Source organism: Chiloscyllium punctatum, chromosome 40, assembly GCF_047496795.1.
Source record: "Chiloscyllium punctatum isolate Juve2018m chromosome 40, sChiPun1.3, whole genome shotgun sequence".
Lineage (NCBI taxonomy): Eukaryota > Metazoa > Chordata > Chondrichthyes > Orectolobiformes > Hemiscylliidae > Chiloscyllium > Chiloscyllium punctatum.
The window spans coordinates 54,814,490-54,828,331 of NC_092778.1; the positions used below are offsets into that span (position 1 = coordinate 54,814,490).

The 13,842-nt window shown below is 43.6% G+C and overlaps 1 protein-coding gene across 1 annotated transcript in view; it reads left to right on the top strand.

Moving 5' to 3' along the window:
* Positions 1-2,376: 2,376 nt before the first annotated feature.
* Positions 2,377-13,842, top strand: part of LOC140464775 (putative protein MSS51 homolog, mitochondrial) — a 34,523-nt gene continuing 23,057 nt past the window's right edge. Inside the window, exons 1-4 of the mRNA XM_072560268.1 lie at positions 2,377-2,533; positions 10,243-10,428; positions 11,697-11,852; positions 13,451-13,575. Of these exons, the coding sequence (XP_072416369.1) occupies positions 10,262-10,428; positions 11,697-11,852; positions 13,451-13,575 (448 nt within the window). The 5' untranslated portion in view covers positions 2,377-2,533; positions 10,243-10,261. The remainder of the gene's footprint in view (positions 2,534-10,242; positions 10,429-11,696; positions 11,853-13,450; positions 13,576-13,842) is intronic.

Genomic DNA, 13,842 nt, shown 5'->3' on the forward strand with positions numbered 1-13,842 from the left:
GGTCTCTTGGACCAAAGTTTAACATCGCCTTGTGTGACTTGGTTTCAAATCCTGCAAGCTGGTGCCCTTATCATGAGCTGTGGAACATTTTAGAGTTAGAGGTGTTATAAACATACTAGCAATTTTTTTTTTGTTCTTTCATAAGCCTTTATTGGTCAGCCTTAATAAAGGGAAGATGGAATCAACTGCATTGCTGTGGGTCTGTAGTCACATATAATCCAGACTTCCTTGCCTAAAGGGCATTAGTGAGCCAGATGGTTTTACCCCAATAATAAACAATAGTTTCACAGTCATCAATAGAGTTCTAATTCCAGATTTCCTTTTCCATTGAGTTACCATCACCATTTGCTATGGCAGCATTTGAACCCAGATCCCCTGACTTACTAGTTTGTTAGTGGATTACTAGTTCAGTGACAAAATTATGAGGCCATTGTTTACCCTATTAATTAACTAACCTGGATTTTGGGCTCATTACGCTTAAAACTACACCTATACAGAATTCCAGCATACACTCTTTCTTCTAAACCTGCAATTGAAACTTTCCTTTGACTGTAGAATGTTGTATAAGGTCGTTCAACTGGTGAGAGGTAACTGACATTAGATCATATGAACAAAAAAACTCCAAAGAACTGCAGATGCTGGAAATTAGAAACGAAAACAGGAATTGCTGGAAGAACTCAACAGGTCTGGTAGCATTTGTGGAGACAGAAAGTAGAGGTAACAATTCAGGTTCAGTGACCATTTTTCAGGACTTAAAAGACCATACAACGTAGGATCAGAAGTGTGTCATTTTGCTCATCGAATTGTCAGCATGTGCCAGTACAGGCTTGGAGTGTCATCAGTCCTGTTCCTGTGCTGTATTGTTTTTTGTCTGCACTGTCAATCAAAGAGGCTGATTTGATAATCTTTAATTCCACTTTCCTACCTTTTCCTATCTCTCACAGTCCAAAGATGTGCAGGTCAGGTGAATTGGCCATGCTAAATTTTAGCCCGTAGTGTTAGGTAAAGGAGTAAATGTAGGGGAATGGGTGGGTTATGCTTTGGTGGGCCGGTATGGACTTGTTGGGCTGAAGGGCCTGTTTCCACACTGTAAGTAATCTAATCTAATCTAATCCTCGAGTCCCTTACTGACTAAAAATCTAATTGACCCATTGACAAAATCATTTGTTAAACTCTGGCCATCAGGCGACAAGGGATTGGGGGCTTTTGCAGCACAGTGATAGTGTCTCTATCGCTGGAGCCGGGCAGCCTGGGCTCAGGACCCACCTGCTCCAGACATGATCAGTGGTCACCAAAATCTCAGAGGGTCACTCCCTCATTAGAGCGCCAACTGATGGTGAATTTAACCTGCCGGTTACTCTGCCTTGGGTGAGGTCAAGGGGGCAGGATCTTTCTGGTGACTTCAGCTGGTACAGAAATAGGAATTTACAAACTGTTGGCATCAAAAACCAGCCAGCTGAGTGAGCAGCTCCTCATAACAGGATCACTGGGGAGGTTGCTGAGAAAGTGTCTACTAAGGGCTGTTCTTGGGAGGAGTTGTAACCATGCTCTTCAGTGCTCTCTGAGTCAGATGTCTGTGTGTTTCTGGAGCAGTAAGGTGTACCTACCCCTAAGTAAAGCTTGAGATCTTATCATGCATTGTCATGTATCTCCGCTGTAATGTAACAGTATTAGGTAATATGTACTAAACCTCTTCTATTAAGACTGAGGCCAACTTCTGTGGGGCATCCTGCCCACTTGATATCAACAACCTGGGTTCAAATCCTGCCATGGCAGATGTTGGAAAAGGAATTCAATAAAAACTTTAATTAAAGAGTCTAATGATGACCATTGTCGCTTGTCAGAAAAACCCATCTGGTTCACTAATGTCCTTTAGAGAGGGAAACACATCTTTATCAGGTCTGGCCTATATATGACTCCACACTCTCAGCAATGTGGTTGACTCTTACTTTGCCCTCTGGGCAATTAGGGATGGACAATAAATGTTGGTCTAGCCGGTGATGCCCATACCCTGGGAGTGAATTTTTTAAAAATGTAGAGTAATGCCAACAAGATAGGATTGGTGGTACCCAGTGTATCCCTGATGGTTGTGCTGGATATCACTAAGCATATTAAATATTCGTTTATGTACATTTCCACTTCATGATTTTTTTTATTGCTGTTTTTATGACTGGGGATGAACTAACTCTGGGTTGTGTATATACTTTGACAGCGGGTTTTCAAAGTTCAAGTTACATGCATCGCCCCTCACTCTGAGTTAAAAATCACACATCACCAGGTTCTAGTCCAGCGCTGAGGCAGGGTACAGAAACACATCAGGCATGGGTCGTGTTTTATTTTGTAAAAGATTCTCGCTGGAGAAGGGTATACCCTTGCCACGCCTCAGCATTGGTGGAACGTAAACGAGGTGGAGTCCTGGCGTACTTTGAGGGCACATACCTGGGAATAGACTGCACTTGCTCAAGGATCGGGCTTTCCATCTGGAATTGCCACTCAGCGCTGGGGACAGTGAGGGACTGAGACACTGGGAACTGTAAGTGATTGATTTTCATACAATCTCTCGGAGGAATAACCCCCCCCCCCCCACCCCACTCCCTGCTTTGCAGCCAATTGTCTCATAGTGACCAAGAAATTTACTTCCCCAAAATAGCAGCAACTTCGTACCTTGGAATTCAGTTGTTGAATCCTCAGTTTTGTTTGTCCTGAGCAATAACAGGAAAACCATGTCACCAAGCAACCCACTTTATTTAAAAACTCGGAGGCATTTTCTTGCAGAAATTACTTGTCAATTTCAAAATATTGCAGGCAAAGAAATCTACCCCACATTATAGGTTGACAGCCAAAAATATTATTTCAAACGTGTACCTCAGCGGTCGCTGGTATATGGAACTGTAAAGTGCTTTCGTATTAAGTCAATAAGTAAATTATATTTTCGTTATAAATGTTAATAACTGGCCCATGGGTGCTCTGAGTGGCAGGACTAAGAATGCAGCCTCTGCTCCTCCCCCTGACTTAACACCGAGGGAAGTGCTGATCCCTTTAATACACTGCTGACAGCGCCCATATGCACACACGGGCAGTTCTGGGCTCACAGGTCGTTAGCATGTAGCAACCTGCCTTACTGAACTTCCAGGGGAAAAACTGCATCTTATTCGGGCAGCCCGCGGGAGCAGGCAGGAAACGTGTGCGACCGCGCTTTTCTTGCGTGTGTGTGTTTGTTAGAAATGTCAATGCAGGTGAGCAGGAACCTGACTGGAACTGCTGGAGAAAGTCAGCAGCCTTTGTGCAGAGAAAGCAGGGTTAAGTTTCGGGTCCAGTGACCCTCCTTCAGCTTCTGCAGAATTTTACTGTTTTTGTTTCAGATTTCCAGCATCTGCATTTTGTTCCCAATGTTCCTGCTCCCTCCCCCTCCCCTGTGTTCCCACTCCCTTTCTCTCCCTGACATTCTCATTCCCTCCCTCTCCCTGATGTTCTCAATCCCTCCCACTTCCCCCATGTTCCCACTCCCTCCCTCTCCCCAGTGCTCCAATTCCTTCCTCAACATTCCCACTCCCCCCCTCTCCTTGACATTCCCACTCCGTCCCTCCCCTGGCATTCTCAACCCCTCCCACTCTCCAGTATTCCCACTGCCTCCCACTCCCTAACATTCCTAATCCCTTCCCCTCCCTCCCTCTCCCCAGTGCTCCAATCCGTTCCTCAACATTCCCACTCCCTCCCTCTCCTTGACATTTCCACTCCCTCTCCCTGACATTCCCACTCCCTCCCTCTCCCTGATGTTCTCAATCCCTCCCATTCCCCCATGTTCCCTCCCCCTCTCTCTCCCCGGTGCTCCTAATCCCTTCCTCTCCTCAACATTCCCACTTCCTCCCTCACTCTGTCATTCCCACTCCCTCCCTCTCCCTGGTATTCCCACTCCCTCCCACTCTCCGATGTTCCAAATCCCTCCCACCCCCCCAACATTCCTTATTCCTCCCACTCTCCCTGACATTCCCACTCCATCCCTCCCCCTGGCATTCTCAACCCCTCCCACTCTCCGGTATTCCCACTGCCTCCCACTCCCTAACATTCCTAATCCCTTCCAGTCCCATGTTCCCTTCCCTCTCCCTGATGTTCCCAGTCCTTCCATTCCCAATGTACCCAATTCTTCCTTCCGTTCCTGAAGTTCCCAATCCCTCCGTCGCACTGTCCCCTCAATCCTTCAATCCCACTTGCTGAAATCCTTGGATTGAATAAACAAAGCATTTAAAACAACTGAAAGGGTGGATGTTACATTTTGTGTGTATCTGCAAAAAGGGTGTCGCATTAGCTGCTTCAATAATTAGATGTTGGTCTGTCAGAGAGAACCAAGACACAGATACTGAGTGTCTATTTCTCAACCTTCCATATTAAACAATGACAGCATAAGCAAGCCATCCTATCTTCATGCTGAACAAATGTACACAATGTAGAATACTGCCGGAATTCTCAGTAGAGGGTCTGTGGATCAACTGTGTTCAACAGAGGAACAAAGGGCTGGAATGGAAGACGCTACTCTGTAACAAATCTGGGATCACTCAATTTTGAACAGTCTCCAGACCTCAGCACCGACGTGACTTTACTGTGTTGACAAAAGATATGGAGCCCCTGCCAAATATTATTGAATCAGGAAAATATTTAGCAGCATCAAAAGCAATCCAACATCTCGAAGTATGCTTGGAATAGTGTTATCTGACTGGCATGTAAAGATTTTGCATCAATTGTTATTTAGGTCAGTATCAGAATGCTAAGCTCATAATGCCTTGTGTTTGACCAGTTGTATCTCCGGGGTAGAACTCTAGCCTCTGAGCCAGAAGGTTATGGATTCAATGCCGGGGATTCGACGCCACGAAAGTTAGGCTGCCACACTCCTGTGCAGTTTTGAGGGTGTGTTTCACTGTTGGAGGGCCATCTTTCAGGTGAGACGTTGAGTTGTCTGCCCCTTAGGCGGGTTTAAACATCCATGGCACAGTGTCAACCAGAAGAAAAAAGGGTTCTCTGTTAGCGTCCTGACTAACATTGTTGGGAAAGGGCAAATAAGTTATTTATCTGGTCATTTAGCTTGTTGCTGTTTAAGGCAGCTTGCTGAACATAAATTGGCAGTGTGTTCCCTACATTATAACACTTCAAAATGCTTTAGCAGTGAAACACTTGAAGTCTGTTATGATCAAGTTTGGAGAGATACACTGATTCTTTCCTCGTCTCCACTGGTCATAACAAATTTTACTTTTAAACAATTGTGGTGACATGGCCACTTCTAGCTTCTATCTGGTCAATTATTAGAAACAATTTAGTTTTCTTTTGTCAATCAAAGAATGTTTAGTTTATTACAAACAAAACTTAAATGTGCAAAGATTATTGACAAAGAAGTTTTAAACTCTGCAAAGTTAGATATGAACTATATTCTAAAATCCTGAATTACCATGAGGCAAATATAGGTAGCAGGTTGAACAGGAGTGTCGACATTTCAAACATGAGCTCCTCATCAGTCCTGATGAAGGGTTTATGCTCGAAACATGACTCTCTTGCTTATCGGATGCCACCTGACTGGCTGTGCTTTTCCAGCACCACATTTTTCGACTCTGATCTCCAGCATCTGCACTGCCCACTTTCTCCTAACAGGTTGAACATCTCACAGGATATAACAAATAGTAAATGCACCAAATTTAGTTAAAACTTTACAATGGATTAAACTTATCCAGTTTTGACAATCTGGTTTTGAAACTCCTTTAAAAACTGCCTCAGTTACTGTTCATGATCTGGGGTTGATATTCCTTTACTGAAATGATGCTGCACTGGATCCTTGGAAACATCACTCCAGGATTAACTGGCACGTTTAGCTCCAGCTTTTCACAAGCAACTAATATTGCTCCTGGACTTTTAGTTTCTCCTGAGCTTGAATCTGGCTCAGCTGCACCAAGCACTTACTGTTTCTGACCTTTCAACCACATCTCTCTGCTGCATTAAGCTATTAGTCACACACAGATCTTCCACAGCTCCCAAAACTTCACTAAGCCCTCGTTATACACAGTTATTTAATTGCTGTAAGACTTCCCTGAGCCCCAAGTGAACAAAAACCACGTAGTTCAGTTGCTTTTAGCAGTACAGCTAATGGTAGCCCTGCCTAACATAGAATCTTGGTTGAGAGTGTGGTGCTGGAAAAGCACAGCAGGTCAGGCAGCATCCGTGGAGCAGGAGAATCAACGTGTTTCAGGCAAGAGCCCTTCATCAAGATTCTCCTATTCTCTCTCTCTCTTTCTCTCTCTCTCTCTCACACACACACACACACAACTGCCTTCTAGTCTCATGCTTGTCAACGCCAAATTTCTCTTCAGTGTCCCCTGAGTTGTCCTGTATGACCTACTGAGTCTGATGTGACTTTTTCAGAACTTTTCTTGATGTATATTCCACCCATATTGCTAGGTGGTGTTGAATGTAACTAATGTTTTGCAGCAGTCAAATATAGCAAATCCAAAGATCCAAATAAACCGTAGGTTCCTTAAAAATTAACATTTTCACAGAAAGCTGGCTGACAGCACAAGTACAAGAGAAACAATTCATCGCATGCCCTGTAGTCCACCTCAGTAGATAAATGAAGCAAACAGCACACCTGGAATAAATGGATATTTTTCTTAATCCTTTCAATACATTTAAAACTGGTTCAAATTACACTCACAGTTAAGTATCAGGACAGCTGAGGAGATTTTATAAATTGATATCCGACACTACTTAAAATGGAATAGCTGGAGACACTCCTTGAGTTGGGGTTCTGTTTGAAAGGTATCAGTGATTATTGCCTGGGTTGTGCTGTAAGGTGTCAGGACTGTGCAATTTCCTAAGAGGACATAGTGAGGACATTGACCCTAGAATGTGGTGTTGCCATCTGTCCAAGGTGAAATTCTGCTCACGTTACTACACTGACTCAGTGAAATCAGTCCCCAGAGTTGTAAATGATTTGTGAATGGGCAGGAACCAAAGGTTTGGAGGCTAGGTGATAGATAAGGTAAGGTTATATAAACGTGTGAAATAACAAACATCCCACCAGAGTAAGAATACAGACATGAGGCAAGCTGCACTTCTGTCTGTGTCCCGCTAATTCCCATACCGTAACAATGGAGAGTATTTGAATAAAAGCAAAATACTGTGGACGCTGGAAATCTGAAACAAACACAGAACATGCTGGAGAAACTCAGCAGGTTTGACAGCATCTGTGAAGAGAGCAGCAGAATTGATCTTTTCAGTCTAATTTGACTTTTTCAGAACATTTCTTGATCGATGTTCCACATTTATGAAGTGTTTGCTTTGTGGGATTAGCTCCTGTGGCCAGTCAGGGCTTCTCTCTGTGGTGGGGGGTGGGGGGGTCTCTGTCCAGTCAGGCTTCTCTCTGTGCTGGGGGTGGGGTGGGGGTCTCTGTCCAGTCAGGCTTCTCCCTGTGCTGGGGGTGGGGTGGGGGTCTCTGTCCAGTCAGGCTTCTCCCTGTGGTGGGGGGTGGGGTGGGGGTCTCTGTCCAGTCAGGTTTCTCTCTGTGCTGGGGGTGGGGTGGGGGTCTCTGTCCAGTCAGGTTTCTCTCTGTGCTGGGGGTGGGGTGGGGGTCTCTGTCCAGTCAGGCTTCTCCCTGTGGTGGGGGGTGGGGTTCTCTGTCCAGTCAGGCTTCTCTCTGGCGTGGGGGTCTCTGTCCAGTCAGGCTTCTCTTTGTGGTGGGGGGTGGGGGTCTCTGTCCAGTCAGGCTTCTCTCTGGGGTGGGGGTCTCTGTCCAGTCAGGCTTCTCTCTGTGGTGGGAGGTGGGGTTGGGGTCTCTGTCCAGTCAGGCTTCTCCCTGTGGTGGGGGGTGGGGTTGGGGTCTCTGTCCAGTCCGGCTTCTCTTTGTGGTGGGGGTGGGGTGGGTGTCTCTGTCCAGTCAGGCTTCTCCCTGTGGTGGGAGGTGGGGTTGGGGTCTCTGTCCAGTCCGGCTTCTCTTTGTGGTGACAGGGGGGTGGGGGTGTCTCTGCCCAGTCAGGCTTCTCTCTGGGGTGGGGGGGGTCTCTGTCCAGTCAGGTTTCTCTCTGGGGTGGGGGGATCTCTGTCCAGTCAGGTTTCTCTCTGGGGTGGTCGCTGTTTGTTTGTACAGGTGTGGTGAACAAAGTAGTAACAGACAAACTTTAAATCAACATTTCACATTAGCTGGTTAACTGCACTGCTACTGTTTTTAGTCAATGTTATTGGACTAGTAATCCAGAGATCGAATCCAGAGACACTATCACATCCAACCAAACCAGCTGCAGAATTTCACTTTTGTTCGTGACATAAACCTGAACTTTAAAGCTAGTATTAGTGTTGGTGACAATGAAACAACTGACTTGTTGCAAATATATTATTGAGAGGTTTGATCAGAGTTAGAAGAAATTCTTTAACTTCTCACTTTTAGCCTGGATTGCTATAGTATTTAAAGCTTCCTCTGACCACTCGTGATTTGCAGATAGAACTCTCTGTTGTCTGTTTGTCCACCATTGAACTCTGACCTGGGAATACTCCCACAATCACCACCTTACAGCTTTGGAATTATTCATTCACCTTCTCCAGGGAGCTGCTCACTTTCTTCTTGCAAAGTGTTCCGTGTAAAGTCTGAAATATTTTTACTGATCATCACTACTCTTTCTTGTTGCAAATCGTCACAAGGCTTTCTTCTGTAGTGTTCTGAAATATCCCCTGTCACTGACTCGGCCCCATGAATAGCTGATAAAATTGTTTCTGAGGATCTCACATCTCTGCTCACTGTGTTGTACAAACAATCAAATCAAATCCACGCACGTCACACCGTATTGTACAGTCAAATCAAATCCACACACAACTCACTGTGTTGTGTGGCCAAGTCAACTCAGTTGCTTTAGAAGGAAGTAGCAACAAGCATTCTTTGTAAGTGTAAGGATTTACAGAGCTGCCTTGGTCACGTGGCAGTGGAAACCACTTTCTGCTCTGACTAGAAGACTCCCTTGTAGTTAACGAGGTGTAGCTTGTTGCATGGTCCAGGTTACAGTGATATTAGAGACATTGCTACAGAGAATTTGAGGAGGACTAGAAGGCCTCTCTCCTTCATGATCCAGGCCACGCCGGTCTGTTGGCAAATCCACATGACATCATCATTGGAACTTCTGTCCGTTCTCTGTATCAGACCCATATACAATATCACTCAACTTCTTCATTCCTGATGAAGGGCTTTTGCCCAAGACGTCTATTTTCCTGCTCCTTGGATGTTGCCTGAACTGCTGTGCTTTTCCAGCACCACTCTGATCTAAACTCTGGTTTCCAGCATCTACTTTTGCCTCAATCTATTAATTACAGACGTGTGTGTGTGTGTGTTTAATTACAGATGTGTGTGTGTTTAATTACAGATGTGTGTGTGTGTGTGTGTAGCAAATAAATTTACTCTTTAGTTTGCGAAAGCTGGTTAAAATGGATCATGTTCATATGTTAATATATTTGGCTTGGTTAAAGATAAAGGATCCTTTTGTTTAAACTAACAACCAACTGTGGGAGAGGGTTGAGAAAGCAAGGGGAGACAGGTCATCCTCATTAATTGAGACATCCCATCCAGAATTATCGTACCATACGGATCCTCACCCAGGGTCCATTCGTAACATTAGTAGTTAATTATGCATAATTTTCTCTGGGATAATCCAAGATTTATCCTGAATCCCTTTTAATGATCCTTCTTCACTCGGCAAAGATTCTAATTTCATATGGGAATTGTTACTTTCCTAAAGATTTCTCACAGATCAGCAGTTTTAAGTTGTTTCTGATTAGTCTTGCTGCACTTGACATCTCAAAGGATGGTCAAGCTTTAACATTTATGAACGAATGTTAATATACCATCATAGTTGGAAATCTCAACAATGCAATTCATCTTTAATTCCAGATTTATAGATCCAAGCGCAAAAATCAAGACTGACAGTCCAGTGTAATACTGAGGGAGCACTGCACAGTTTTTCTGAGCTAATGTTGTGAGAAACTGGGGATGTTTTTCCTTTCAGTGTTCACTAAGAACTGAGTCAAAAAGACACAAAGTTCCAAGACGTATTCATGACAATATTTATACGGTGTCTTTAAGGAGATTAAACCTTCTCAGGCACACGAGCAATTGTACAAAATTTGATGCAAAGATAGATAAGTAGACATTAGTCCAGGTGACCAAAGGTTTAATGAAAGAAATATATTTAACTCGATTAATTTTAACCTGTGTGTGTCTCCCAGACTCATTAAGACTGGCACCATGTCGCAATCTAAGGTCAAAAAATCTTCGAGGAAGGTGACTGATGCTCCGAGTGCCGCAGGAGTCTACACAGATTCACTTGGGTTTGCTGCTATGGATTACAATGTCCCAGGCCTGTCCAAAGTTATCCTTTCAAAACTGAATATGGAAAGTTATGATGATTACAGGTGAACATTCCCCCCTTTAACTTTTACGTTTGGTAAAATATTACATTGAGATTTTAATAAAATATTTTCTCATGCGCATTAACTTTCCCTTGGCTGTTCTTTCCCTTTAATTAGCACAGTAGATTTGTTTCAGATACACTTTCAATTTGCTCAACATAATTCCAGTTTCTATCTTAATATGGCACTTCAATTATTGTAGTTTATTCACTGATTTCTTTTAGATTTTGAGTATCTGATTTACCTCTGAACAATGCAGAGAATATATTGTTCTAAGCCTACAGCAAGTTAATTTATACTTTAAAAGAGCTCAGCAATCACAGGATTTCTAAATAATTGGAGACAGTTCTGGCTCTCCTGTCTTTCTCTGGAAGCTACACTTTACATGAATCAATCAAGCACAGTGAACATAGATCAGTCAACAGACTAACATGATCAAACACAGGTCAATTCAAACATTGAACTGTAGAACCATGATAGACTAGTTTCATACTTGAATTGTTAAAGACTTACTTAACCTATTGACTTTGTTACTAGGAAAGTTAAGAGTGTGCCCTGGGATAACCCACTTTTCAGGTCTCCTCCCATTCGGGAAATACAGATTGCACTTTCCACTAGCTAAGATTCCTTCAACACCACCTTCCGAAACTGGAACCACTTTCATCGTGAAGAACAAGGGCAGCAAATACATGGGAACACCACCATCTGCAAGTTCCCCTTCAAGCCAGACACCATCCTGACTTGGAAATGTATCACTGCCCCTTCACTATTGCTGGGTTAAAATCCTGGAACTCCCTCCCGAATGGCACTACGTCTGTACTACACCACACAACTGCAGCAGTTCAAGTGAGTGGCTCACCACAACCTTCTCAAGGGTAATTAGGGATAGATAATAAATTCTGGGCCTTGCCATCACCTGCCCTCTCAGTTGAGGGTAAAACATTCCACAATATGATTTGAAAGTGGGTAAGGGAGATTGCCTGGTGTTCCAGCCGGCGTTTATCCAACAAGTGCTGATATAGATTATAATTTAGTTTTGATGATCGTGTTTCACATTTAGCGATTTCAGCTTTGCTATTCTAGTCAACGTTGGTAACAGGAACTCTGTATAAAAAATGACAACGTTTTATTCGCTCTCCAATTAAAATTGAAAATTATTTTGTGGAAAACCAAGTATTTACAATTCCTGGATTTGGTTTTTGGATTGCTGTTGTGAAATGGATGGTGGGATATTTCGATTTTTAAATGTTATTGACATGCTGTCGGTACAGAGCTGCGTTGGAGGGAAGGAAATATGCATCGGATTTTGGAATCCGTACTTACCGGGAGATGTTTCAGAAGATGGAGGACACATTTAAATTCTGCGCAGAGTGCAAGAAGCTTCCGGAAGCTCTGGCAGATCCCAGGGTTCTGCGACGCTGCAAAAGGTAGGTGACAGCAAATCAGTGAGAGATGAATCCTGTCGAGTGGCTCAGGCTATTCCACTGTGGATCCAACTTGTGGATTCTGTCCCAAGATCAGTCCCTTTCCAATCTCAGGAAGACACTAACTGAGAAAGAGGCACTGCCCTTGAAATTGGAATCAGCTAGTTGGCTAATTTAGAGCAGTTGAAGGATCCTTTGGAAGGAGAGGATTAGAAATGAAAGATCCTTCTAAGTGGGTTGGGGAAGAGGGAGGTGATGGCCTAGTGAGATTATTGATCGACAATTAACCCAGAGTCCCAGGTAATGTTCTGGGAAACTGGGTTTGAATTCCCATCATGGCAGATGGTGGAATTTGAATTTAACAAAATAAGTTTGCAATTAAGAGTCTCATGATGACGTGAAGCCATTGCTGATTGTTGGAAAAACTTATCTGGTTTACTAATGCCATTTAGGGAAAGAAATCTGCCATCCTTACCTGGTCTGGCCTACACATGACTTCAGATTCATAGCAATTTGGCTGACTCTTAACAGCTCTCTGGGCAATTAGGGATGGGCAATAAATGCTGGCCTAGCCAGTGACACCCCCATCCTGTAAATGAATTTAAAAATCAGTTCTATTGAAGTAATACTACATGGACTGACTGATATTTACTTCTCTCTCTTTCACCCAGTGGTAATAGGTGAATCGTAACAAAATACTTGAAAGAAAACCATTGATTCTTAATTTTTGCGTTTACTCAACAGAACATTCCTTTACCATTTAGATCGTGAAATTCTGAGGGGAGCCCTCCATTCTAATGAATGGAATCGCAAGGAAATGATATAAATGATTCCACAAGGCCCGGTCATTTGGTGGTAACGCCCATACCTCTGGGCCGGTGGCTGTGAGGTCCTGTCACATCTCAGGCCGTGATGGTTATGTAGGTGTATCCTACCATGTCAAATGTGAAAAGGAAAATGGCAGAGTATTAAACCAGGAATTGTGAGCAATCTTAACAGGTGTGGCAGTATCTATGGAATACGGAAATAGACCAGAAATGATGACCTGTTTACATCATGCTACTGTAATTCATTTTTATTGCTTTAGCTGGACAATGAACTCAGTACCTTAAAGTAGCCATCTCCCATTTACTTGTGGAAGAAGACACCTACATCGACAATGGGCACAGTCTTGCCATCCACCAGTAGACTGTTAGTGCCCACACCAATTAGCACCAAGGGGAATGGAACGGGAAAATGGAAAATCCTTTGGAAAGATCCGGAGGAGTGGGAATGGAGTAAATTTCCAAAAGAGTAGAGGAAATCAGTTCTGTCGAAGTAATACAGGTAGCTCTTCTATAACGCGATGGTTGTGTTCTTGTGCAACCCCGTGTTGTAGAAAAATCGCGCTTTGGAAACAGCGCTTAAAGTGTTGGCGATGTAATTGTGTTACAGCCAACACTCACTTTAGAAATGGTGTGCCCAATTCATCAATCGCATTATCCCCAATTCACAAAACGACCTGTATTGCACCAAGCAGTTAGTTTGTTGTGGGAGCAAGAAAATTTAGAATTGGGCAAAGTCAAGGGAAAATTGCCAATGATGCCTGTTTGGAATTGCAGATGTCAGAATGTTTATTACTGCGGGACAGACTGTCAACGAGCAAGCTGGCCAGTGCACAAGAAGTTATGCAAGAAATTAAAGTGGGCGGCGACTGATCGACTGATTGAGTGGCTCGTGTTCACAGGTATTGGGAGTTCAGTTTCAGCATGGTCTGAATATTGTTGGCAGCAACACTAATCCTTTTCAACACATCAATCAGTCTGTGATTGTGGCTTTAATGTCTGCCTATGCTCCATTATTTAAGAAGGTAGAACTTTCTATTCCACTTGCCTCAGAAAATTCTAGAACATTATCAATGGAACCCAGGTGGAAGACAAAGAAATGCTTGTTTTAGCACAGTGAGTGAGTTGCTCTGGGCTAGATTGCAGTGCCTGAAACTGTGCTGGCAGCA